At 41.8% G+C, this 25456-nt stretch overlaps 1 protein-coding gene across 1 annotated transcript in view; it reads right to left on the bottom strand.

Moving 5' to 3' along the window:
- Positions 1-25456, bottom strand: part of TENM4 (teneurin transmembrane protein 4) — a 601532-nt gene that overhangs the window by 52937 nt on the left and 523139 nt on the right. Inside the window, 6 exon segments of the mRNA XM_054518583.1 lie at positions 5651-5883; positions 12168-12188; positions 14650-14899; positions 15917-16060; positions 18076-18343; positions 24059-24320. Of these exon segments, the coding sequence (XP_054374558.1) occupies positions 5651-5883; positions 12168-12188; positions 14650-14899; positions 15917-16060; positions 18076-18343; positions 24059-24320 (1178 nt within the window).

Here is a 25456-nt window from a genome sequence, read left to right as displayed (position 1 = left end):
CATGGATGCTTTGCAGCAGATTGTAGAGGTTAGGTTGGACCTTTCTGTTTTCTTTCTGATATAGGCACAGTTCCAGTGCTGGGAGCTGGCTCCTGCAAACAGGCACAGAAATGGGTAATTCACATGTTATGCGTGTTAAGCCCAAGGCCTTGGCTTGCTTTGGCAGAAGGCTCCTCTCATGTTTCCATAGGAACATAAGGGAATTACAGTCTCTCAGCATATAGCTCCAAGTTCAGCCTCACAGTTACTGAGAGGAAACAGCTGCTGCCACTACCCAGGTAGTGTTGCAGATCCAAACCTTAAGTTCTGAGATATGAAACACATACGCTATCAAATTGTGCTGGCTCCCCTTACATAAGCAGAGATCTCTCACAAAACAAGGGCTTGTAGCACCACGTACATCTCAGCAGTGAGCTGTGCTGATAGAAAGTTGATGTGATGACATTTGCTTGAAATGTCAGGACCTTGCAGCATGAAGAGGTGACAGCAAAACGTTATGCTGCAAATAGCCACTGGGACATGGTGAGTTTCTTGTAGAAGACAAACCACTAAAAGTGATTGCATGGTGCATATAGCTCTAGTTAGGAAAAGCAAAAGGGGAAAACCCTTTTCACTGAAAAACAAGGTGCTTAAAAGAAATCCAAATTTGGACCTTTCTTGTCTGACTGGATGCTGAATGACTGAGTAATAAAATGGGAGATCAAAATCAACGTCAGTAAGTACAGTGGAATTCACAGGGGAATGAGAAAGCCTAACTACCCATATACACTGACAATCTGAAAAAGAGCACATAGGAAAAAGATTCTGGAATTCCTGTGAAAAGTTTTCTGCTAAGATCAGTTTTGTGCTATGCAGTGGTCAAGAAGGGAACCACAAGACAGCAAGGAATTAGCAAAGACACAGAAAAAAACCCAACAAAACAGTGACTTGGCCTCTAAAGGACCATCCTTTTTCATGACCTGGCTAAAGAAATTATGAAAATTATTAGCACAGGGTGCCTGGAAGAACAAAACTAGGTGTTCAGAAAGGTTTCTTAGCCAATTGATGCTGATATATTAAGCACAGGTCTGGTGCAACTTCTTCAGAAATTCCCTAAATACTGATGACTAGCATCTGGAGTGTTAGCACAGGAAGACCACATTGCCCCTAAGTCTCTTCTGGCCAGAGTAAGGGACAAGAAATTTTGTTCAGTCAGCTTCTGGTCTTCCCCAAAATGGTCCTATTATTATCTGACCATAAAAATGTTAACAGATTGTGGAGGGCTGGTTTCCTCAATTAGTTCTGTCGAACTCTTCAACACTTAGAGAACAACTGAGATTTTGTTTACACATTCAGCAGGGCAGAGTGAAAGAACCAATCTGTCCCCAAATTAATTACTTCATTTCACATTGGTGTTATGGTGCTAAATGAATGAGATGTCCCCTCTCTCCCCACGTGCCTTCTGAAACCTCCTTCCTATTGTGTCAGACTTGTCACTGCAATCTCTCTTAATTGCAAGCTCCTTGGTAATTTCTCTGCCACAACATTTTCCCGAGAAGAACCAATGGTGAGTACTCAGATGAAAATAAATGCTCTGACAAGCTGGAGTTTTAATTTTTCTTTAGATTGCTTGTAGAAGAGGATCATTATTAGCAGATGATAATTAGGAAGTGGTAACACTTTAATTTGCAAGGATATATTGAAATTCATTAGCATCTGAAAGCTTTGCTGTGCTCTGTGGCAAATGAATTGGACGGCTCAGACTGGTTCCTAATAGCTATAATAAATACCCTGACCAAACCACTGCCACCCCTACTTCATCTGTGGATCTATCTGTCCTGTGTTTCTGTAGCCTACCTTTATTAAACAAGCCAAAGATGGGTAAAGTGTGAAACTCCTGGAGGGTTTTACCCCTTCTAATGTCTTTTCTAAGCTAATGGTCTAAAAGGAGTTCTTCCTTCACTGGAGTGAGACAAGAATCTCTGTCCAGAAGGTATTTCAGAGAAATGTCAATACAAGGGATAATGATTCTGAACTAAAACAGGGTGGATTTAGATTATATATTGGAAAGAAATCCTTTCCTGTGAGGGTGGTGAGCCACTGGCACTGGTTGACCAGAGAGACTGTGGATGCTCATCCCTGGAAGTGCTCAAGGCCAGGTTGGATGGGGCTCTGAGCAACCTGATTTAGTGAAAGGTGTCCCTGCCCATGGCAGTGGGGCTGGAACTGGATGGTCTTTGAAGGTTGCTTCCAACCCAAAGCATTCTACTCAAAGCATTCCCTCTGAACTCAAGGGAGCTGAGGTGAAAACTGGAGGAAGTGATCAGAACAATGGGGAAAAGTCTACCATTCTGAACATTGTCTGCTGCAGTGGGGACCTCATTCTTCAGGCTATCAGATCCAGGAGAAGACCAGAACTCCCAGAATGCGGTTCATCTCATCTTGAACATGTGCATTGTCACAGAATGAACCACCTTCAGGGTACTAGTTTCTTTCCACTGAGAAGAGACCCAAAAAAACCTACTTAGACCAGACGCTTGACTGGTCCAAGGGACTAAAGATATATGCAAAGGCATATAATGACAGCTCGTGATTATTTCTCCAGCCTTAATGAATTGCTGGTTTTCATTTGGCCAGAAGGTATCCCTCAGTGTTTTCCAGCAAGCTGAAAATATAAGCTAATTAAAACATCATGAAAGGTAAGACTTTTATTCTTTATGATTTTTGAAAAAGTGCAAAGATGTCCTTAAAATACAGAAATCCTACTTGGCATGAAGCAGTTATGTTCAGAGCAAAAAAAAATAGCTTTAGGCTTAAAAAGTAGAGTCCTGTGAAGAGCAATGATTCTTGAAAAACTGACTTTCCAAGTCCTTCCCTGGCCAGCTGATATCTCTATAGCTACAGAATAGTCTTCTAATTTCCTTTGACCATTCACTTATGAGTGTTTATTTGCCTGCCAAGACACAGAAGCAGAGGGTCACTTGAGATCTACCGGTTACGTATACAATAAATCATTTTTATTTTGAACGATTATGAAATACATGAGGGAAGAGCATTTGCTGGATTTTTCTGCTAGGATGAACCACTGTGGAAGCATAAACAATGGTGACATTACATTGTCAGCATGAGTTTTCACTGTTCATCATTTGTTGAGGGGACTGGGGAGTGAGTCACACCTGCCACAGCCATTGCCTCAGCAGAATTTGCAGTCAGGTTAGAATCAGATCAGGGAACACTGTTTAGGAACTTTCTATTGGCAGTGCAGGCTTTCTGCATTAGTATTTTCTTCTTGTCATTTTGCTTCATGTCATTTCCTCTTTCACCCTCAATTTACTTCTGTTTTGTGAAATTTTGGAGCTATGAGGAATGAATGCATGAATTTTGCTGTTATATGATTGAGGTGGAAGAATGGCCTCCTGAGAGCTTTAGTTGCCAACAAGATGGATTTCAGTGCTGAAAACTTTGAACTCCAGAGCTGTTTGCTATAGCAAAGAAGAAACATAAGTCATCTAAACCTTGTAACATTCACCCATGGATGGAAATGAATAATATTCTTCTTATCTTGTAGAAGGGAGAACAGAGGACCAACAAAAGTGGTGGGGCATTTTTTTTTTTTTGCACTGATTGAACTTCAAAGAGGTGCAGAAAATTGGATTACAGATTTCTGGGTTCCCTGATCTCATGATTCATCTGCTGGACTGCCTGGATCTCTCTGCCCAAGTCACTTAATTTTCCTTTCAGTTGGCCTTCTCATTTCAGTGAGACAAATTCTACACTACAAACTGACCACCAGTAGCTGCTCCTTTACTTTATCTGTGCTTCTGGCAATACTTTAGCCCAATATAATGGTTAACTCATGGGATTCTCGAGAGCTTGGAAACCATGCTGGACTCTTTGAATATTACAGGGGTAGAAGTCTGAGTTTTGATGCTTTTTGGCAAAAAAATAGGTCCTCCAAAGTACATTTTTCTGCATCCTGGACAGGAAACAACTAGCTGACATAACAAAAAAAACCACAACCAAACAAAAACTCAAACAAACCAACAAAAAACCAGACCCAAACAAAAACAAAAACCCCAAACAAACAAAAAACCCAACCAAACCAAAACCAAAAAATCAGAGCCAGACCTGGCACAAAAGCTCATTAAATCAGTTTGGGCTTCCTGGATTCAGTAACAACAATGTCATTTCTGTGTCATGAAAAATAACTTCCTGAGAATTATAGAATCATTGAAGGGTTTGGGTTGAAGGTGACCTTTAAAATCATTCACTTCCAAACCCTTGCCATGGGCTGGGACTCCTTCCACTAGACCAGGTAGATCAAAGCCCTATCCAACCTGTCATTGAACACTTCTAGAGATGAGACAGCCACAAAACTTCTTTGGGAATCTCATCTGCTCTCAGTGAAATAACTTTCCATAAAATCACAGAATGGTTTGGGTTGGAAGAGACCTTTGAAAGTCATCTAGTCCAAACCTGCTGCCATAGGCAGGAGCATTTATTAAAGGATCCCCAGGTTTTGCTGAGGGGTTGCTTTACAAAGAGGTTGGGATAGGCTTGGCCGTTTTTGTGCTGAGGAAGGAGGGAGCTACCACTCCCCAGCGCAATGAAAAAAAAAGCCTGCAGCACATTGATGTCAAAGCCAAGAACCTAAATAATCTTGCACTCTGAACAGCTGCACAGAAGGAAATACATAACAGGCAAAAACGCCCCATCTCAAAAAACATTCCTGCATGGGTGTCCTTTGTGCACAGATTTTTGACTGTGTTTGTGAAGAGGGCTGCAAAGAGTGCCTTCCACCTCATCTCTATCCCCTCCACCTCATCTCTACCCTCTCCACCTCATCTCTATCCCTCTGTGTGTTTTTTTGTTTTTTTTTTTTTTTTTTTTCTGAGGTGCTGTGGACAGCTGGGAGGAGTGACATCCTCCATCTGCAGAGCTTGTTACCTTGAGATTGCCAGACTGAAGTCTTGGCTACACACAGGACTGCATATGTTTGGCTTAACCTGTTTTGAACAATTTAGTTCACAGCCATGAAGGCTGTGTGATGCTTTTATTCTGATTCGACTGTGCTTTTATCACATTTCAGGATGTTGGAACCAGGTAAAATTAAGCTGAATTAGACCACTCCCATATCAAAGTTAGTATCCACTCCCTACAGGATTTAAGCTAGGTGCTGTGATACATCATGTCAATGTCTAAACCACCATTTGCATATCTTTGAGCTGTATGCTAGTTTTGCTGCCCTTTTATAAATATATATATATATATATATATACACACAGCAATGCTTATAGGGCTTTTTTTAATGCCAAGAAAGCCTCAGTGAATTGAATATTAGTGATTCCTGCCCATGTTGGGAGGGACCAAGCACTGTTGGTAAGGAGAAGTAGTGGCTCCACAGATATAAAAGTGATGGGTGGATTTATTCCATTGCCCTCTGGACATGTGCCCATCACTGAACCCCTCTGGCTTGGCATTCCTCCCAGCCATGTGAATTTGAAGAAACATGAAACAACTAGCTGAAGGTGAGACATACTCACTTATTTCCACGAGCAAGCCCTTAGGATGTGTTTCAGAATTGGAGAGGAGAGCAATCTCCAGTGTGACTAAACAAGCTGCTTTCAAAAAAAACCCTTTAAAATAGCCAGTGGAGAAGAAGAAGTCTCACCCCTGGGATTTGTAAGGGTGGCATCAGTGCCTTTGCCTCCATCTCCGCAGCGGGTATCATCAAATGGGAGGCACTGATCCCCAGTTCCAGCCAAGACCTCTGAGTTCTTCACAATGTCTTTCACTGATGTGGTTGACTTGATTTTATAGATACGTCGGCTGTTGGTGTCCGAGAGGTAGATGGAGCCAGTGATTGGATCTGTGGTCAAGTAATACTTATGAGCTGGGCTGTGGCTGAAAAACAAGGGTATGACATCATTAATTTTTTTGGATGATGTGTTTCCTTAAGTCAACAGGCAATGCAAACACTTTAGAGAATAAAAATGCATGGGGCAGAGAGACTGGGAAAGTGAAGGAGTGCTGTTTTGGACAAGGTTAGTACAAGGTGTGTTACAGCACGGGATCCCAAGCTGCATCCATTAGCAATCACTGTGCCTTGGGTGCTCTCTGGCATGGAGGGAAGCAACCGAAGGAAAGGGCTCTCTGGTCTGAATCTGAGCCAAAACCATGCCAGGAACTACTACAGATTGAGTTCCAGTGCCTGTGTTTACTTAATTTACTTGTTACAGACATAGTCCTGAAACTGGTGTTCGTGCAGTGCCAGGAAGTGAAGGGAAAACAGAGAACATTAGGGAAACAAAACAAATAATAATGAAAAAAAAATCTGCTCTCCCAACAAAGACTAATACAAACTCCAAAAGGAGACTCCCTGTATAAAGCACTTGAAGATACACCCTTCAAGATCACTGCATCAAGGTTCATCTGGTCTCTTGCTGACTCCAGCAAAGACTCTAAAGTTCTGTTCTGCCCACAGGGAGATTAAGGGAATCCTACCACTGAATTCAGCTGGACCTCAATGATGAGAGAAAAAAAATAATTCCTGAGTGGCACATTTTGCCCCAAGTAAAGCATGAACTGAGGAACCTGAACATCAGTCCCTTGTTGAACACCCTCTGCTCCTGTTTCCTTGGACACAAGAAAGGGTGGCTGAGAAAACCAAATGAGCAGACAGAATGATAATATTTTTAGCTCCATGACTGCAACACTAAATGAGCCCAAGACTGAAGAAATTAATAAACTAGAATCCACTTTATGGAAAGCATCCAATAGAACTGGCCAGAAAAAACCAACCAGATGGGTTTAGACAGAATTTAAACGATTGTCTTGCAAGGACTTTACCTGTATTTTAACATAGATACTTAAGATATTAATATCTTTTATTAAAATTGTTGACTACTAGTGTGTATTGAGCTGCATCTCTTCTAAGCCTGAAACTAACAGGTTAGACTTTTAATGTCTGTCCTGAAGAGATTTATTTTCCTTCTAAGAAAGCCTAAGTAGTAATTAGAACAAGTATGAAAAGTATCTACTTTTCTCCAGAACATCTTCAAGCTGTCTAAACTCATCAAATCCAAAGAATTCATATTAAAAATCTAGGCCACAGTTCACATTTTTGCACTTAATGGAATTGTTCCAGGAGAAGTTGACTAGAAACTTGAGTGTCAATCACAGTTGACTCTATTCTGCATATAGAAAATTCCTCTCAACCTTTATATTAAGAAAATCACCCCCTCTTCAGACATGTAAAAATTACTGAGTTATTCTCATATTTAAAAAGCAGCAAATTGGTTCTTCATTCAAATTATTTAATACTATGGGGGTGAGGGAAAAGCACCTTTCTGATTTATTCTGGAATATCCCTTGTGATTTATCCTATTAAAGTCTGAACAGATTTCATCTCCAAAAATGACACTGATTCTTGCTAAATAAAATGCTCTGACCTTCAAGACAGCTCCAGCCTGACAGTTCAGTCTCCATCTGTATTCCTTCCCAATGACAGCAGGCTGGGAGGGTATTATTTCATTTACCTGCATGTCACTCACACTAAGCAAGTGGCTTCAACCCTGGTGGAAGAAGTTCCCTGTGGGAATCCATCATCCATTTTGATCAGGGCCTTGCATTTTCTGCTGACTGTCCTAACAAAGCCCTGCTGAATGTCAGTAAGCTCTTGAGCTGCTCATAATCTCTATTTTGCATGGGAGGTGGACAAGAGGAGGACAGATTTAATGGCACTTTGCAATCCTTTACCATCTTTGACTGGCAAGCACAGATAACTTTCCCAGAGTTTTAGAGCAGGCTATGTGCAGATGGGCAACGGCAAATGACTTACTCAGAGATGGAGAAAAATGGGGACAGAGAGAAATTCCTGCTCCCCTCTCCCAGCAATATTGTCGTGATTTATTTTTGGATTGCACAGCCCCACTCTAGTGGATTTTATTATTGATTACAATCTTCTGTAAAAAAAGACAGCTCTTAAAACAATTTTCTACTGCCAGCTCTTGTATAGAATACATGCTGAAACAACCTGTTAAAACGGTCAAGCTGGAATTTACCCCCCTGGCCTCTGCCAACTGTTTTCACCACTGCAGAGAGTTAGTATTGTACTCTGCCCTACCATGAACTGCACAGTGTTATACACTGGAGGGTTTTTTGTCACTTTGAGATCCTTCAGGGTGAAAGATGCTTAAATAAACATACACTGGTCATGTAAAATCTCCCAAACCGCTTTCCTTTATCTGTGATACTGCATGAGTGGTGGAGCCAGGAACATTGGGGATTCACTTTTTATTTAAAGCCACAATCAAAAGGCAAATCCAAGTGGTAAACTGGACGGGGCTGAACAGCAACTGAAATAAATATGCCTGGGGTGAAGCAGAGAAGACATTTTCTCCCCTTTCATCCTTTCTTATTTCTCAGCTAGGTAACAGTCCAAAACAAAAGACAAGACTTTTTACTATTCAAAAGACTTGATCAGTATATTATTTGTAGTCTTAGAATATCTATCCCCATATCGGCGCTGCCACTAGAAAATCACTGTGGAGGAAGAGCTGATTTCCCATTCAGAGTGTTCCTTGAGCTATTACAGTTTTTTAGAAGAAAACCTGAGCAATGCATTGATATTTTAAACCCCCTGAAGCAAAAACACTGAAATTGCAGTGATGGGATGGGCTGGTCCCTAGCCAAGAACTGACACTTTGGTGGGTATTAGTGGGCATGATGGTGTAGTCACTGGGAATGAGAACAGTTTCATGGTTCTGCAAGCCAAAGTGAAATAGAGGTGATACTGCTTCCCTGTATACTTGTGACACAGTGATGTGCTGGGAAAGCACAGGGAAATCTTCCAAGTCCACAGTGATCCCACTTCTTTGGGGTTGTGTATAGTCTCTTCCATACATCTGCCTTCTCCCTTTTATCATTCTCATTATTTGGAGGGGATAGTACCAGTATCATTTAGGAAGCTCTGCAGGTATGTTAAGAGATTGAGACTCTATTTTAAAGTGCTTGTGCTTTATGTAATTCCTTACACACAGGTACAGGGAAGAAACAGGATAAAAAATTGGGTGAGCTGGCAGAGGTATGAGGTTTGAATTGTGAATTGCTTCAGTTGTATTATAATACGTACATAGGCTTTGAACAAAGGCTGGCATTTTCCCTTTGAGCCCGGAGCCCATATTTTGGAGGAGTCCTAGGAAGGAACCTCCTGCTCCAGCCTGGGAAGCCAGTCTCTAAGGAAAAGAGATGAGAAAAGGGAGATGGTTCCTTTTTTCAGCATGTTCCCTACAAAACATCAGCACAGCACACTACACCTTTTTATTGGTTTCTGTAAAATGCCAAGGGATTAATTTCACCAAGCTTTAGATGGTTACAAAGTGGATGCTTACACCAGAGCTGGCTGCCTTAATTCCCTTTACAAGCAATGGAGAGAAGTATCACCTTTTGGGGTAGGACTTGTCTGACTATTTTCAACATTTGTCTCACAAGATTAACTGTATCTTAGTTTTTCAAATGCAAGGGCATCTATACCTCCTTGAAGGACAACCTCTGTTACTGGTAACTGTACAGCTCTGGCACCCACTGTGGCCAACAGACAGGAGCAGTCACACCTCCAAAATGAGTTACCCACAACCACTGACCTGGATAAACCCCTGGGGCTTCTTTGGATCTGATGTCTCTGTTTAAGGACACAAAATCACTTCTTTTTCTCTGCCAGCTACCCACTTTCCCTCTGAGTTTTGCTGGCCATGTACATTTGCTGGTGACTAAAGAACCACCAAATTCCTGCAGTCTGGAGGTTTTTGTTCAGTGGGGCTGTGTTTCCATGGCTTCATGCTAAGCACCCTGCAGCTCAGACCCAGAGGATTTAATTATTGTAGCTTGTGTGAGGTACTGGTCTTTTTTCCCTGGGTGACACTCAATAGATTAATACCTAAGGAGGCCACACAGTGCAGTGAGCTGGATTTGGTCTTGGTCTTTTAGTGCTTGCAGTTTGTGTGTGATGCCCAAAGCTTTCTAGTGTGACATGCTGGACAATAAAATTTTATACCAATGCCATAAGCCAAACCAGAGATGGCAAGGGACTTTTTATCTGATCCTAGAGCTGTTTGCTGAGATACCTCTCTTTGTCACTAATTGTAGACTTCTCTCTAAAGTATGAATGGAAACATGAAAGGAAGAATAAATTTAAGTGGACAGTTTTTGTATATTTGCAAGACAGAAATGCCTCACTGCCCTCCACGTTCCTGCAGAGAAGGCATCATGATTTGGTGATGCTTTTTGGCTTAGCTAACATCCCTCATTTAGGCTGTTGCAGAGTTAGATCTTGGCTACACACACAGAGCTGTAAAGCCAAGCCTCCTAGTGGGTAGCTCCAGAACCTTTGGAGATCAAGCTCATCACAGCCTACATACTGGGGAGGAATTCCTTTTCCCCAAACTGAGGCAGCTTTAGCATATGGATTTCAGCTTTTCCAAACAACTGTGATTCAGCCCTGTGGACCTCCCCTTTTACACCATTACTGGTCACTGGTGTCAAGCTTAGGATCTTCTGGAGTCTAAAGCACTGGAGCTGTAGCTGAGACTACACACACTCGTTTCCTTGAGGGTCAGGAGCAAAGAGACTTCCTAGCATGAAGTATTAAAGCAAATATCACAGAACAGGCAATAAGAGATGGGTGACTCCTTCAACACAGTCACAGATGGAAGGACTTGATCTGGAGCTCCTCACCTGCTTCCTCCCTCCCTCATCCCCTTTAGGCTACACTGAAGCAGGCATGTCTTGGATTTCTTTCACTTAATTTCTTAGTTTTTAGAAACTGCCTAAAGGCTGAAGCCCTGCCAACTCTGCTTGCCAATCTGCAGCGTTTGTGGCCAGTCCATCGATCTTCCTTCAGTTACTGTTTTCATACACAAAACCTCTTCTCATAACAGGTATCCAGCTGCTGCCCTTCACTGTCAAAGCAGATGCACTTTAATGGCTGTGTATTTCTTGGGCATTAGGAATACAACCTGGCTGTTCCAAAGAGAAATTAATTTTTCTATAGTCTTCAAATGATGTGAAAGAGTACCTGGGGGACTGGAACTCAGCCTGATGAGGACAATCAGTGAAAAAGTCTTGGGTACCAACCTCCCAGCCCTGCTAATAGATGCTTTGGGCCAGTCCAATATATTGTGAAGCTCAAGCCCTTCATTGTTGTTCTGGCAATAGGATAAAAAATCAGTTTCTACTCCATTTCATTTCCAGGCATGCAGATGAAAGAACATTTCTAGTTTAGCACAGCCTCTATGAAGTCAAAGAAATAGTAAATGCAAAGCATGTAGCAAGAAAAATCCCCAATCCCAAATGCAAAGGAAAACTAAACACACACACACACACAAATCTCAACTCCACACAGTCTAAGCTTCTGATTTAGAAAAGCAACCAGGGAGAAGGATGGGAAACTTGTCAGAGTCAGAGAAGTCCTCGCAAACACAGTCAGTGACAGGAAGTTGACATCTTCTGGAATGCAACTGATTGGATCAAACCCACTGAAACTCCAGTGAACCCAAGTGACAAATATTCTTAGTGACAAAGCTCCAATTTAAGAGTCTCTCTTTTATCTTGTTTTCTTGTCATTACTCTTTTATTGCATTTCCTGGCTAAGGTTCTGAGTTGCACTACCTCCTATTTGAGTCTGACAGACTTTCACGTGTCAAAGCTCTCTATGAAAGCTCAGACTGAAAAATGTTACAAAAACTAACTTCCCTGGGTGAGTAATGCTGGGGCACATAGGGATCTTCATTATGCTTGTTAAACCCCCCCCAAACCCAAATGAAGGCTTTTCACTGTATGAGAATTATTTTTCCATCCTACTTGTTCCAGTAATCTGTATCCTGATGCTGTTCCCATTCTACTTTCTTGGATAATTCCCATCCATTTTTCTTCCCCCCTCCTCCTCCTGTTACCCTGCTTCTCCTGCCTGTATTTCCCCTGTCTCCAGCTATAACAGCTCATGCAGAAGTTTGCATGGCTCACATTGTGATTAATGGCTCCCAGTTCTGATGACTGATTGCCTACGCCAGTTTTAATCACGCCAGCTTCATTTGCTATTGAATCATCTGGAAATGGCACTTGTGGCTCACTGTGTAACAACATGCAACAAGACAGGGAGCAGCATAAGAATTCTCCACTGGTTGGCTTACCTATGTCTGAAATCTTTATTTCTGACAGAAGACAGGAAAGCAGGGAATAGAAGAAAGAATGAGGTGTTAGCAGCTCAGTTCGATGCATTATTAGCAGATTGAAAACTTGACAGTAACTGTATCACACAATGCAATAATAAATAAAGACTTAGCTGGAATGACACTGATGTATTTTATATTGGATATTACTTGGCAGTGAGCTCACTTATGTACTGCTGCATATCACAAAAGAATTGTGATCTCACCGGCTTAGAGTTATTCACTCACACAAGAGATAGGACCATCCGACTTTATCTATCATTCAGTGCAGCACTGAGCTAAATAGATGTAGATGCAGATATCTTTACACGTTTTTTTCACTCTCAGTCAAAGCAACACCTTGTGATTTAGAAAGGTAACTTAAGAGATGCACAGTTACGGGTGGCAGTTCATTGCTGTAACCTCATGAACTCCAGCCCAGAGGACTGAAATTATGCTGAGCTGGACATTTTTCATAGGTCTAAGTTACACACCCAGCTGCAGCTCTCTGTGACCCACAATGCATTTGCTTCCCAGAACATTACACTGCAAACAAACCTCCAACCTCTGGAGCCAAACAGTGAGGGTGTTAATCTCAAAGGAGATGCTGATTTGAGAAGACACAAGCAAACTCCATTTAGTCCAAAAGCAATGGCTTTCCTTTTAGCCAGCCAACATCTGAACCCACTTACTTTATAGCACACCAGAGTGAAGAAATGTTTATTAGATCCAGTAACCTGAGTGTTTGCACAGATGAAGCAGCAATCATTGCAGCAGATTTAACTCTGGAGTAAATTTAACTCTGTGCCTCTACACAACAGCCAGCAAGGCTACTCTGTCAAGGCTTCCAATTTTCTCTTCCCCAATGAGGAAAGACTTTGCAAAATCTCTGTTTGGTCTGGTATTTCCACTGACAATGAAACAGGGATTGGGTTTTCAGAATTGTACTTCTGGGAAAGAGATATTAATCCTACTCTGTTGAAATGGGATTTGGACTCACCTAGGCTCTTCTGGAAATTTCACCTTTGGTCATTAAAATAACTTTCTGGCGCTAGAAGGATAGATATTACACTCTAACGAGGACCAGGTCTGAAGCTTTATCCCAGCTTCCCACCTTACAAACATGAGAGATATTATGTTCTCATGTATCATGGAACAGAATAGCAAAAATGAGGTTCTTGCTTCCTTACTTGAAAGGTGCCCCAGCCCTCTGAGGTGCCCATACCAAGGCAGATATTCTGTAAGTGCCAGCCTTCCGGTGGTGCCTGTCTGGATTTTGTTTTCCATACACCATGATCTACAAGGATGGTTCTGAATGCCAAATAAGACTTCTGGTGAGGTCTAATGACCATGGCATGTTTGTGCATGAGGGACAAAGGGGATCTTGCACAAATTTGGCTGCAGTCCTTGCAGAAATGCAGTAATATGTTTGTCCTCAGCAGCATGGGATATTAAATCTGAGGAGGGAGGGTCTTACTTTCAGGAAGATTCTCACTTTCAGGCCAGATTTTGAGAGGTGAATGGGAATATTGAACCTTCCAGCAGGCTATCCTCATACTGACTTCTCAGGACCTGAGTTCAGGCCTGTCAAGCACAGAAGACTCATTCAGGAACACTCCCTTAACTCTATCTGACTTTCCTGGAGTGAGGCTTCTCAGGCCACGCAAAGCCCCATTGCTTTGAAGTGGATGCTTGTTTTTGTGGAAATTTTAGATAGGAAAAATATCCTCAGTTAGGTCAATTTGAAATTTGGTTCAGTCACAATTTATTCAATTTTCTCAGAATTTGTGACAAATCATACTTTTCTCTCTGCTTCATTATTTTTAATGGATGTTCCTGCCCCTTCCTCGTTATTTCTCCTGGTATATTTTTTTCCTTTGCTTTTTGGCATTAAAAGGAAACTCTCCACTTACTTCCAGATGCTTCCCATCTGCATGTTCAGCCTGACACTGCTGCTCAATTGGGAACTGAAGGGGACTGCTACAGCTGTGCCCTCAAAAAACAACTAGAAAACCCCAGTCTGTGACTGCCTAGAGTGATAATCTTGTCTAAATTATGAGTGATTATCAGTCCTGATTCACCTTTACATATCATCATCAGTGCTGTGTCCTTCCAAGTTTAGGTTATCTCAGAGGCTGCTTGTTAATTTTCAGCATTCCCACTGGTTTCTGACTACAGGAAAAGGCAGACATCAGCACAGCCTGATTTAGCAGCACAGAAATGTGTCAATATTTTTGGCATGTGATTCAGTTCTGGAAGAACTCACTAGGCCTGTGTTTCTCTGGTGTAAATCAAAGTCAGCAGAGTTGCAGAAGAGGCAGATCCAGACAGCTTTTTCTCTGTTTTGCTGTGTTGATTGATTTTCATTTTTTTTTAAGAGTTCTGCTCATTTTTCTTTTGGGTACATAGGATTTCTGCAGAACTTAAGAGCATTACTCTAATGGCCACATTCAGCACAGAGTACCTCAGCTCCAGTATGTTGGTGACATTGCCAGAGGGAAAGATCCTTCGGATGTAGTTGAAATCTCCAACATAAAGACTTCCATCAGACCCACACGTTAGGGCAACAGGAGCCAGGAGTTTGTTTCCATCTGCCAGACCATTGCAGCTTGGACAAGAAATGCTCCGCCTGCGGCCGTTGCCCATAATGCTTCCAATTACAGGTGGCTGCTGGGAAATGAACTGGTTTTCCCCATTTCCCTTATGCAAGATGCCTAGAGAGAGAGAAAACAGTACTGTGGAAATTAAACAAACAGGGAGACTGAGACCTGGCTAAGGGAAGCACAAACTGGCAATGCTGCATGCCAGCTGGGGAATCTGTTCCGTAGCAAGAAGGCTAATCATCTTTCATAGTATTGTTTTGTGATAGTTTCAAATGAGGACCCTTTTTTCTGAATTGAGTATTTCTTTTAGACCCGTAACATTTCCTGCAGAAGGTAAATATGTAGGGAGAACAAGACTGTCTTTGCCTTTAAATGAAATGCACTTTTCAGCATCTTATGAATTTTTACCTGCCCTGTCTGTTCCTCCTTGTCCTGCAATTTGCAGTCTACCAGGTAAAAAAAAAAAGAAATTACATCGCTCATGGAAAAGTAAGGGCCAGGAAAACTATGGGACATTCTCTAGAGAAATGTTTTATCTGCAAAGTTTTAGAGAAGCTCTGCCTATTTTCCCTCTAAGTGTAGCACTCTCAGCAGTGATGTGGGTTGAATTTGATGTTTGCTCCCATACCACTATTATCCAAAGGGACACAGTGCTCCCACCCTTGAACATGTTCTGATGAGCTTTTAAGCTTCTCTTCTGCAGTCCTCAGCAGTCTTCAAGGACTCTGGAACCTTCCATTCTCTTTTAGGACCCATGAAGCCTCTTGTTTCACAAGTACACCTTGCATATTGGAGGATGCCTCTGGATGGATTTATGCTTAGTGGCAGCTCCAATCTGAATAGGCTCCCCTTTGTTATTTTAGGAATATTTTCCTTGATAATACCCTTCTTTTACGACACTACAAAGTTGGGCTGACATTCAACTACTTCATGATGGCCAGCTTCTTTTACATTTTGCAAACCAAATTGCTTCTAAATGTAGGTAACTAGAAATAATTTGTTAGTAAAATACATGAGAGAGCACATGTGTTGGTCAGGTTTCTTTCTTTTTCTTGAATTCTTAGTGATAAGAAGCAACTGGGTCTTGCAATGCTGCACTACTCTTGTTATGAGTTGCAGACAACCTACCACTTTGTATATTGAGGGCATGGTGTTTGTCCAGGGACCATCCTCCAAGTTTGGAAGCATCAATTTCATAACCCTGAAGCACAGCTGTCCTCTTCTCCCACAGGATTAAGTCTGGACAGGATTCATACTCATAACCTACTGAAACTGTAAACAAGAGAGAAACAAGACTCCTTAGATTAGGAACTCAGAAATGCAGTGCCAGCACACACAGAGTCACAACTGAGCAGAGGTATGAGAATTTCTACAGAAAATTGCTAATTCAATTGAAAATGTCATCATCATAATGCACAGTCCAAATATTTTTCTCTTAAAGGTGTATTCTGAATCTAAAAAGATCAATGTCATTGTCAGTGCTGGGCAAATGTGCTAAAAATTCAAAAGATACTGTTTAAGGATGTATTTTAAAACAACGGATATTAGGATTAGGACTTGATCTCTAGGAGTCCTTTCCAATTCAGGATATTCTATGATCTGAGAGTGTACACCATGCTGGACTCTCAATGGGAGAATTTTACTCCTATCTAATTTCTCTGATCAAAGAATGCATGCTAGGAACTTAATCTTGATTATGATCTTTCTTGGAAGGTAAAGACTTGCGCAATTCATGCACGGGGCAGTGAGTCCCTCAGAGGCAGCAGTCTCAGTCAGGTTGACTTGTGGTCATTGTTAATGTCAAAAGTTTGCTTGCCATGATGTCTAATCAGAGGCTTTCAGGAGTAACTCCACTGAATACGCTGGAGCTGCTTAAAGTTGTCAGCAGAAGGAAAATAATGGTTTTGACAGAATAATGATTCTTTTACGATTTTCTCAGAAGAAGCAGCACCATTTTCATTGGTCTGCTTTTCTTCTTCTAATCTTTACAGCTGAAGCAAAATAGAACTGCAAGTTCCACACAAATGAAAAGCAATTACATAGATTTTTTTTTTTACTAGATAGAAAAAAAAAACCTGTCTGATCTTACAAGTTTACCAGCCTCTTTGAAAAGTGCTGAGCTCTGAGAGAACTCAGGATTCTCCATCAAACATAGCCTTTTGCAGATTGTATCAGAAAAAGATGTAAGTTAGGATACAAAAGGTCAATGTTTTCCACTGTTCTGGAGGTGGGAATCATTGAAGGCATGAATGCTGATGTCCTCAGACCTGCTTGTGTAGTCTGGAGCTGCAGAGTTGTTTCATGGAGCACTCCAGGACACACTGATGATCTAGCATCTTAAAGAGCATGCATGCAGAGTGCTTCGGGATATGCTACATTTCTCAGTGTGGACTCTGAGCTGGGTAAGGCTCAGCAGGGTGCATAATCCAGCCTGCTCAAGGCAGCTAAGCCTGAGTGAGAGGGGAAGGCACTTATTCTTACTCCTAGAAAACCAGGCATCCTGCAACTCCTCTAAAGAGACTTATCTTCAGCTGAGCTATGAGGCATAATGAACCATCCTTCTGTCAACAGGAGCTGTATTTGCTAATTTGGGATCTCTCCCATTTTGCTGATACCATTTCCTGGCAGCCTGAAGGGACTAGTCCAGACTCAGTTGAAGACCTGTAACTGAATGTCCACTGGGTGTTGACAGATGGGAAGCAATCACTGCAGAACTGCATTACTTCTGCTCATTAAACACCCAGTATGGGATGGCATTTTTGAATGGGTAACAAAGAGGAAACTAAGATTAGACCAACCCTGAAGGTCAGGCACAAGGAGCAGTGGCAATCAGGGCTCTGTCCTAGGGATTCCTTTCAAAGCAGTGTTGACAGTTTTTGGCTATAGGTGAGAGTTAGCCAAACACTTCTAGTCCCAGTTAATTCCTTCTGTATGAATATGATGGGAGCAGTTTAGGATGTACGTGCTGGGCCATGAGCCAGCTAACAGCCAGGTAAGTACTTGCACTCTGTCCTTGAAAGTATTCAAGGCCAGGTTGGATAGGGCTCTGGGCAACCTGATCTAATGGGTGTCATCCCTGCCCATGACTGGGGAATTAGAACTAAATGGTCTTTAAGATCCCTTTCAACCCAAACCATTCTGTGATTCATCTGCTGGGGAATGTGTGCCACAGTGAATCTGCAGGGACCATTCATGTGTCTGCAGTCAGACCATACTGATCTAGGACAAAGTCTATCACTGCCACTTAGCTGCTTCTAAAAGGAGGCACAAACCCTGGGGTCACTTACCGAAGGCTTCTGAGAGCCCATACACCTTCTGGCTGTAGACATCTGTCTTGTCCCAGATGAAATAGTAGGACAGGTCTGGGGCTGCTGCAAACCACTTTCTGAAGAGGCGTCCCTCGACGGCCACCATGAGGTGGACTTTCATGAGGTTGAAGGGGATGGTGGGGTGGGTCATGCTGATCCGCAGCACTGATTTGTAGCCAGCTGTGCGACTGCTCAGGTAACTCACTTTTATTTTACTGCCGGAAACGTTAATCTCCTCTTGTAGAGCCTGTGGAAAAGCAATCCACGAGGTGTTAAATCAGCAGCGAGCAGACAGGAAAAGGCAGTGAAGCTCTAATTTATCAAACACACCTGTATAAAAGCTCTGGCAGGCATGTCTAAAAAGGCACCTAGTAGGCATCAAGTATGAAATCATGTACATAACTTATTTCTGGAAGCTAAGGAAGGCCTCCCACCTTCTCCATCTCTGTTACATGGGAGAACAGGAGAACAAAGTGTCACATTAAGTCAGTGTTTACAAAGAGACTCACTCTTAAAAGGAGTACCAGGACACACGGAGAAAAGAGCCTGGGATCTCAGATAATTACAGCTTATGAGTTTAACTTCCATTTTCTGTCTTTTATCATCATAGGTTTTAGAGGCCTCTAATTTTTGTCTCCTGCCTTCCTTTTCCCAGTAAAATATCACACTCTACTTGGCCTTAAGGATGTTTCCTGGTCCTGATCATAACATGAAATTCTCTCCAAGACATTACTGAATCCTGGCTCCACTCTCCCTCCTCTGACTTACCCATCTCTCCTACTTTGAAACTGCTCCTTTCCTACCTCCTCTCTGACCCACTCTACCTGATATACCACCTACCTCTAGCTTCTTTTAATCTGTGTTCTTGCCCTTATTTTCTGACCCCACATTTGTTTCTACTTATTCTGGTACTTGCTTAAAATTCCTTGCCTTCTTACTTAGGTGATAAAACTGTTGGCCTGACCTACCACCTACAACTCCTTTCCATTCCCTTGCATTCTTCCTTCTCTTTCTTTTCCAAACTCCTCAGTATTCTATTTATTTTCTCTCCCAGCCATAAGTGTGGGTATTTCTGATTATCTAACAGGTGCCCATGACAGTACAACACTTCAGAAAAGACTGAAGAAACATCAGGGAAAGCCTTTTCTGCTTTGAGAATAGAGAAGTCTCAATAAAGACGAGATTTTCAGCTAATTTACCTGCTAAAGTGTCACCAGAACTTAAAGTTTTGTTTTTCTTCTTCTTTTTTTTTAATTTTAATGGAGAAATGCTTAGTAGTTTATGGAAAGTGATACAAATATATCCCTGACACTGTGCTGATCTTTCTGTGCAAAATGCTGATAAAAAAATCTTAGGAGTAAAACATTGTCACCTTCAAGAAATCTTCACTCTTGGGTAAACACCCAGCTTGGATATTTTTGGCACAAGTCAGCAACCTCTGGGGAATATTGAAAAATGAAGGCAGAAGCTTATCAGTGAGCAGGAAAGCCTGGTGGCTTTATGGGATGAGTTAAAAGGTCACAGCTGGCACAGTCCTCTCCTGTGCCACTTCTGAAGTTCTTCAGTGTGCTGGCCCCTAAATGACATGGAAAATACATCCCTAGCAATAATCATCTTTCTGAATTTAAGGACAGGGAACCTTGAAGGCAGGTGGGTCAAGAGATTCACCCATCAGGAAGGGATCACATCTATCACAGTGTGATTCTTGGGGTGTCCTTGGGGTGCAGGGTCAGAAGCTGGACTCAATGTGGGTCCCTTCCCACTCAGGAGATTCCAGGATTCCATGATCCTTGTGCCTTCCAAGTTATGTCACTCCTATACCAAGCTCTGTCTATGTGGGAGCAGCAAACTCCCCTCACATAGTGAGTTCCTCAACTCTTACAGGTTTTCTGGTTAGTGTCATCAAAAATGACAAATCTTGTAATCTGCCCCCTGAAAACACCTCTTCTGAGATATTATCCAAGGCCCAACACTTTTTAAAGTGATAACTAAAAGGCTTGGAGTGTTGCAGCACTTGAAAACAGACACATCCAGCAGTTAAAACCCCATTCCACTGTGCTCATAAATATTTACCTTCTCTAATGCAGTCTTTTTAATTTACATATCTCAGTGCTTAGGAGGTTGAAATATGACAGAATTGGGAAAACCCAGGATTTTAAAAATATATTTTATGAGATCATCAACAAGCTGGATGGGGACCAGGCTCAACCAGAGATGAGCTCAGCCAAACTGCAGTAAAGGTGGCCCCTTGTATCAAATCTGTCTTCATATGTAACCCCATCAGGATAAAAACAGGCAAAAATAATTGCCATGGAGATACTATTTAGAAAGTCTGCTTCAGATCCTTGTCATAAGTAATTATTTCTCCCTGTTGTGATCTATCTCTGCTGTCCACCATTCCAAAGAAAAGGTCAGCCCAACACTGCCAAGGCACTGAGCAGCACAAGGGGCTGTGTTTAAAGGTGTCTGCTTGAAGAGAGGGTTCAAATAGTAATTCAGGTGATTCAAAATGTATTTGTAGTTTGTAAGTTGCGACAAACTAGCAACAAAACACGGCACTGGTAGAGGGGTGTATAATTCAGTAATATATCAGAGGGAGAAAAGGGGGAAAACAAGCTTTAAAATAATCTGAATGTTCTAGAAGTAATAAGAGCTAAATTGTGCCCTTATTTCTATTTGATAATTGCTGTTTGGCCGAGACACATTCATATGCTGTGACTGCAGGCCTTGTGAAAGACTCGTAGGGTTTATCCCAGACTAACCAATATAATCTGCTCTTTTAAAGAGATCCAGCCACAAGGCTGGGCAGGCAGAAGAGCAGATTCTTCAGGCTTACTGGGGATTTACACAGGGTCGCAATTTTCACTGTCATGTTATCTTTCTCTGTGGTGAGAATCTGTTCATGTCTTAGTAGCAATTTTTCTACTCTTAGTATGAGACAAGGTAGGAAATCTTGTTTCTGTGTGCTGGGTTACACATGTCTCTTACAGCTACTCTTCAATCTGCCAGCAGACAGGCAAGGAACAGTCAATGTCTTTTTTTTTTTTTGTAAGATGCTCAGAGAGAATTTTAAAAAGGAAAACCATTTTGAGTCTGATTCAGGGGCCTTAACATAGACATCTATTGCTTTTGAAACACTCTATGGTATCCAAAACTTCTGCAAGGGCATGACAACTCTGACATGGACCTTTCTGACATCTCCACCTTTCTGAAGCTACAGCTAGAGGCCTGAAGGGGCACTTCAGGGCATTCTGAATGGCCCCAAATCTGTCTATAGGCACCTGAATCAAATATTAAAAATGTACTACTATGTTTTTTGAATGCATCCAGGTAAAGACCACTGCATTTATTTCTGCATTTATTTGTTGGAGCTCATGGGGTTCTTATCTACCCACTTGTCAAAACCTCTTTCCCAGCCCTGCTATCTGCTTGTCACCTCCTCCCAGCTATGTGCTTACACCTTTTATATTTAACATTTCCCTACTGAGAACTGTGTATTATAAAATTCAGCTGCAGGAATGGACAGCTAGGTTATTTTTTATTGTATGTACATCCAGTACAGAAATGAAAAGTAGTCCATTTCTGAACTGCAGTACAGTCAGGACTCTGCCACAAATCAGATTCTCTTGTAAACTCCTGCACCACAAACTCTGCTAACCTTCAGCTGTCAATATTTGAGGTGGAATATTGATTTACAGGTTTTAGCTCAGACATATGGCACACAGTGTGTTCATCATGTATGGGATTCATCTTATGTCAATTTAAGAACCTAAGTTAGGTGTCTGCTCTGAACTGCTCTTTTAGGTCTTGCCTATAGATAACAGCAGATACAGACAGACTCTTTAGAAGGTTGGTGTTGCCTTGTAAACTTAAGAGTGGGATTCAATTCCAGTTTAAGGCATCTAAATCCAGATGTCAACTTATGTGATGTTTACATCACATAAACAACGTGATGTAAACACACACATTAATTCAGTCAGTGGAATCAAACTGATACCATCAATTTCAGTCAGTGGAATCAAACTGATACCATCAGTGAGAACCAGAAAGCTTCAGGGTGGTCAGCTTAAGTGATGTGTAGGCCACACTGATGTACTGCTTTGATTTCTGTCCACTTAAGTGGGAGCTCGGATATTTGGCATATATCCAGACAACTGCACGTGAACTCCTTATAATCTCAAAATTAATCTTTCTTATGTATTAGATTCCATAAATACAAGCGTCTCGTGGGACTTGGGATGTCCATGTGATCTGCCATTCACAAAGATATCCAGAAGATAAATTGCAGGACACTGATAGGGGGATCATTCTGGATTGGCAGTTGAAGTTCAAGCAGGATATCATCAGAACATTTCAAATGGCACCAAATATCTTTGATGAGGGTGGTAAAACATTGACACAGGTTGCCCAGAGAGATGGCAGATGTCCCAACACTGAAAACATTCAAAATCAGGTTGGATGGGGCTCTGAGCAGTCTGGTCTACTGGAAGGTGTTTGTGGTACCAAATAATAACTGAGGTTATGATCATAGTTGCACTGTATCAGATATTTGCTTTTTCCCAGGCAGCACTGACCTTTCATGATGTTTGTTTATTTCATAAAAAGATGTGGAAACCAAGATTCTGAACCAAGAACTTATAATATGATGGACTTTACAAGATACAGGACATAATTAGTAATTACGCTGGGACAAACATGGGGACCATAATTGTAAATTAGTGTGAGAAAGGATCATAAGACTTGGTCCAGAGAGAAAGGTAAAGAGACCACTAGCTTTATTTGTTGCTGGGTTTAGCACCTGGTTTATTAAAATTAGAAGGTATAAAGTTACTTATTTCCTCATTAATGGTACTGCAACCCCAGTGGAGTCACGCTGGAAGCACACAGTTTATCTCTACACTTGTTATCATTTCCTCCTTGGCAGATTATTGTCACTAAAAGCAATACTCAGGACATGCTGAATGCTGGCATATAAAATCGAGAGAACAGCATGTCCAATGTAGCAAAGGTTGAATGCTGCTACATCCATGTGTTTCAACAGAATTAGTATTTTTAAGGAAAATTGATAATTTAGTTCCTTGGACTATTCTGTTTAAAACACAACTTTCGATTTGACAAAGTATATTGAAGCCACAGCAGATTGTTAAGGTTCTTTATTTGACTCATACTTACTCATAAAAAAGGAAAATGGAGATGAGAAATTAAAGGTAACCCTCTCACTCTGCTCATCTATTCCAAATGTCATGAAATGCAATAAAACTGAGGTGCTCTGCAGGCTGTCCCTTCTCACCCTCCTGCTGGCTGACTGCATGTCTCAGCAGCTGAGTAGAGTGGGGGGGTGTGACTTCCAACCATGAGAAAGTTCACTCCAACACTCCACCACCAAGGTTTATAGAGCCAGAGGGTGGAATTTGCTCCTGAACAGAAGACAGGCATTAGAGCATCAGCCAGAAGGGCATCAGCCTGGTTCTCGGCATGTTGAATACCAAAGGATTGAGACCAAGGGCCTCTTGTGGGTCACACAAGGGTCCCAGCTCATGTGTTGTTAGCCACAAGTGCTCTACCTCCATCTCTCAGGGATAGGGGAAAAGAAATCTGGTAAAGCGAGTGCCTGGGAGTGAGTACTCCCGCCAAATGTCTGAAAAACGGAGTATCAAATGAGGAATGCGTATTGTTAGGAAAGCAGGGGAATAGTCATATTTGTGTTGCTCAAAGCTGTCAGAAGAAGCACAGAAAGAAGATGGGGATGAGGAGGCCCCGGCAGAGGTTGCCCAGAGAAATTGTGGATGCCCCAACCCCAATTCAATGCCAGGTTGGATGGGGCTCTGATCAACCTGGTCTAATGGACAGTGTCCCTGCCTATGGCAGGGGGACTGAAACTACATGATCTTTAAGGTCCCTTCCAACCCAAACCATTCTATGATTTTATGACTTATTGTCCCTCCGCTCAAACGGCTCATACCTGGATTTCAGGAACAATAGGACCTTTCTCTGAGCAGGAAGTTGCAAAAGCAGTGAGCGGAGAAGGAGACACCACAGGGTTGGGCCGGGCGAAGTTACTGAGGTCACAGCTTGGGATCTCATTCTCTTCATGCCTCATGACTATGGTTTCCATCACAAAGAAGCGATCCCACGGCAGCCACAGCGTGTGCTCCTGGGTGATGAAGGGAGCCCGCTCAAAGTGCAGGATAATTGAGATTCCACCAATGGTAACAAGATCAAAGCTGTTTTAAGAGATGGAATACAAAATTAGTGCAAGCACTACCCCATCTGTTTTTTTCAACTGCCTAGCAAGGACCCCAGAAAAATAACTGCAAGAAATGTCATCAGTCTCATTTTATGAATGTAAAATCTGCAGCCCAAATAGAGTTTACCTGAATAACAGCAAGTGTTGGAGGCAGGAGTCCAAGCTCAGCTTCTTTGTCCTCATGTATATTGAAATCATACCCATCCCTTTTTAGAAATATGTTTATCTTTGTTAGTGCTTTTCTAGCACCAACTTATTTTGGCCATATATACTAATTTTCTTTTTTTTTTTAAGTTGTGATTATCCAAACAAATGCACAGATTGGATCAATTCACATGATGAAATAAACTATTTGGAAAGAGGTTTCTCTGACACATCCCCATATGAATTGTCTTGGCATCTCTGCTAACCTGACTAATGCCTAATGCAACCCAGTCAACGCGGAGAGCCCAGTCATGGACTGAATCTAGTCTACTAGAAATACCTACAAGTGCAGGGTGTCTGTGTGCCACAGCACTCTGAACATCATCTTTTTTGACTCTTAAACATTTAGAACAGTGCAGATGAATCACTGCCTGTGGTCTCTGAGTTCACCCTAAGCTACCTCCTGCCAAGTGGCTTATCTGCCTGTGTTACTGTTGGATAACAGACAGCCCTCTGGAGCTGTGTGAAAGAATGTTACCTTGATTAGGAAAATATTTATCCTCTGGATGTAAAGATGTTGGGATAAGGTTCTGGTGGTTTTCTTAGTTTTGCATTTAAACTTCACATCTTGTCACAGATGGAGATTTTATCAAGTACCACAGGGATATATCCACTATGCATAGACCCAAAAAAAGAGGTGTTAAGCAAGAAAGGAAAGGATTTCAACAGAAATTGATGACCTCTTGTTTTTTGCTCCTTTGTGTTTTTCTCACTGTCTCTTCGGTTGCAATGCCAAACATGTGCTTCAGGCAAAGAAAGTTTTCTCATCCCTGCTTCTTACTTCCATGCTTGGTACTGCTGTATGACACTCTCACTGAGAGTTTATGCATGTGATCAGGTTCACTGGTTTCAGCAGAGCTGCTCATGTGCTTAAAGAGCTACGAGCTTAAGTGCTTCTCTGCATGAGAA

This window comes from Molothrus ater, chromosome 2, assembly GCF_012460135.2.
Source record: "Molothrus ater isolate BHLD 08-10-18 breed brown headed cowbird chromosome 2, BPBGC_Mater_1.1, whole genome shotgun sequence".
Classification (NCBI taxonomy): domain Eukaryota; kingdom Metazoa; phylum Chordata; class Aves; order Passeriformes; family Icteridae; genus Molothrus; species Molothrus ater.
The sequence above is the reverse complement of the archived record's forward strand: the minus strand, read 5'-3'. Positions and strand labels throughout refer to the sequence as shown.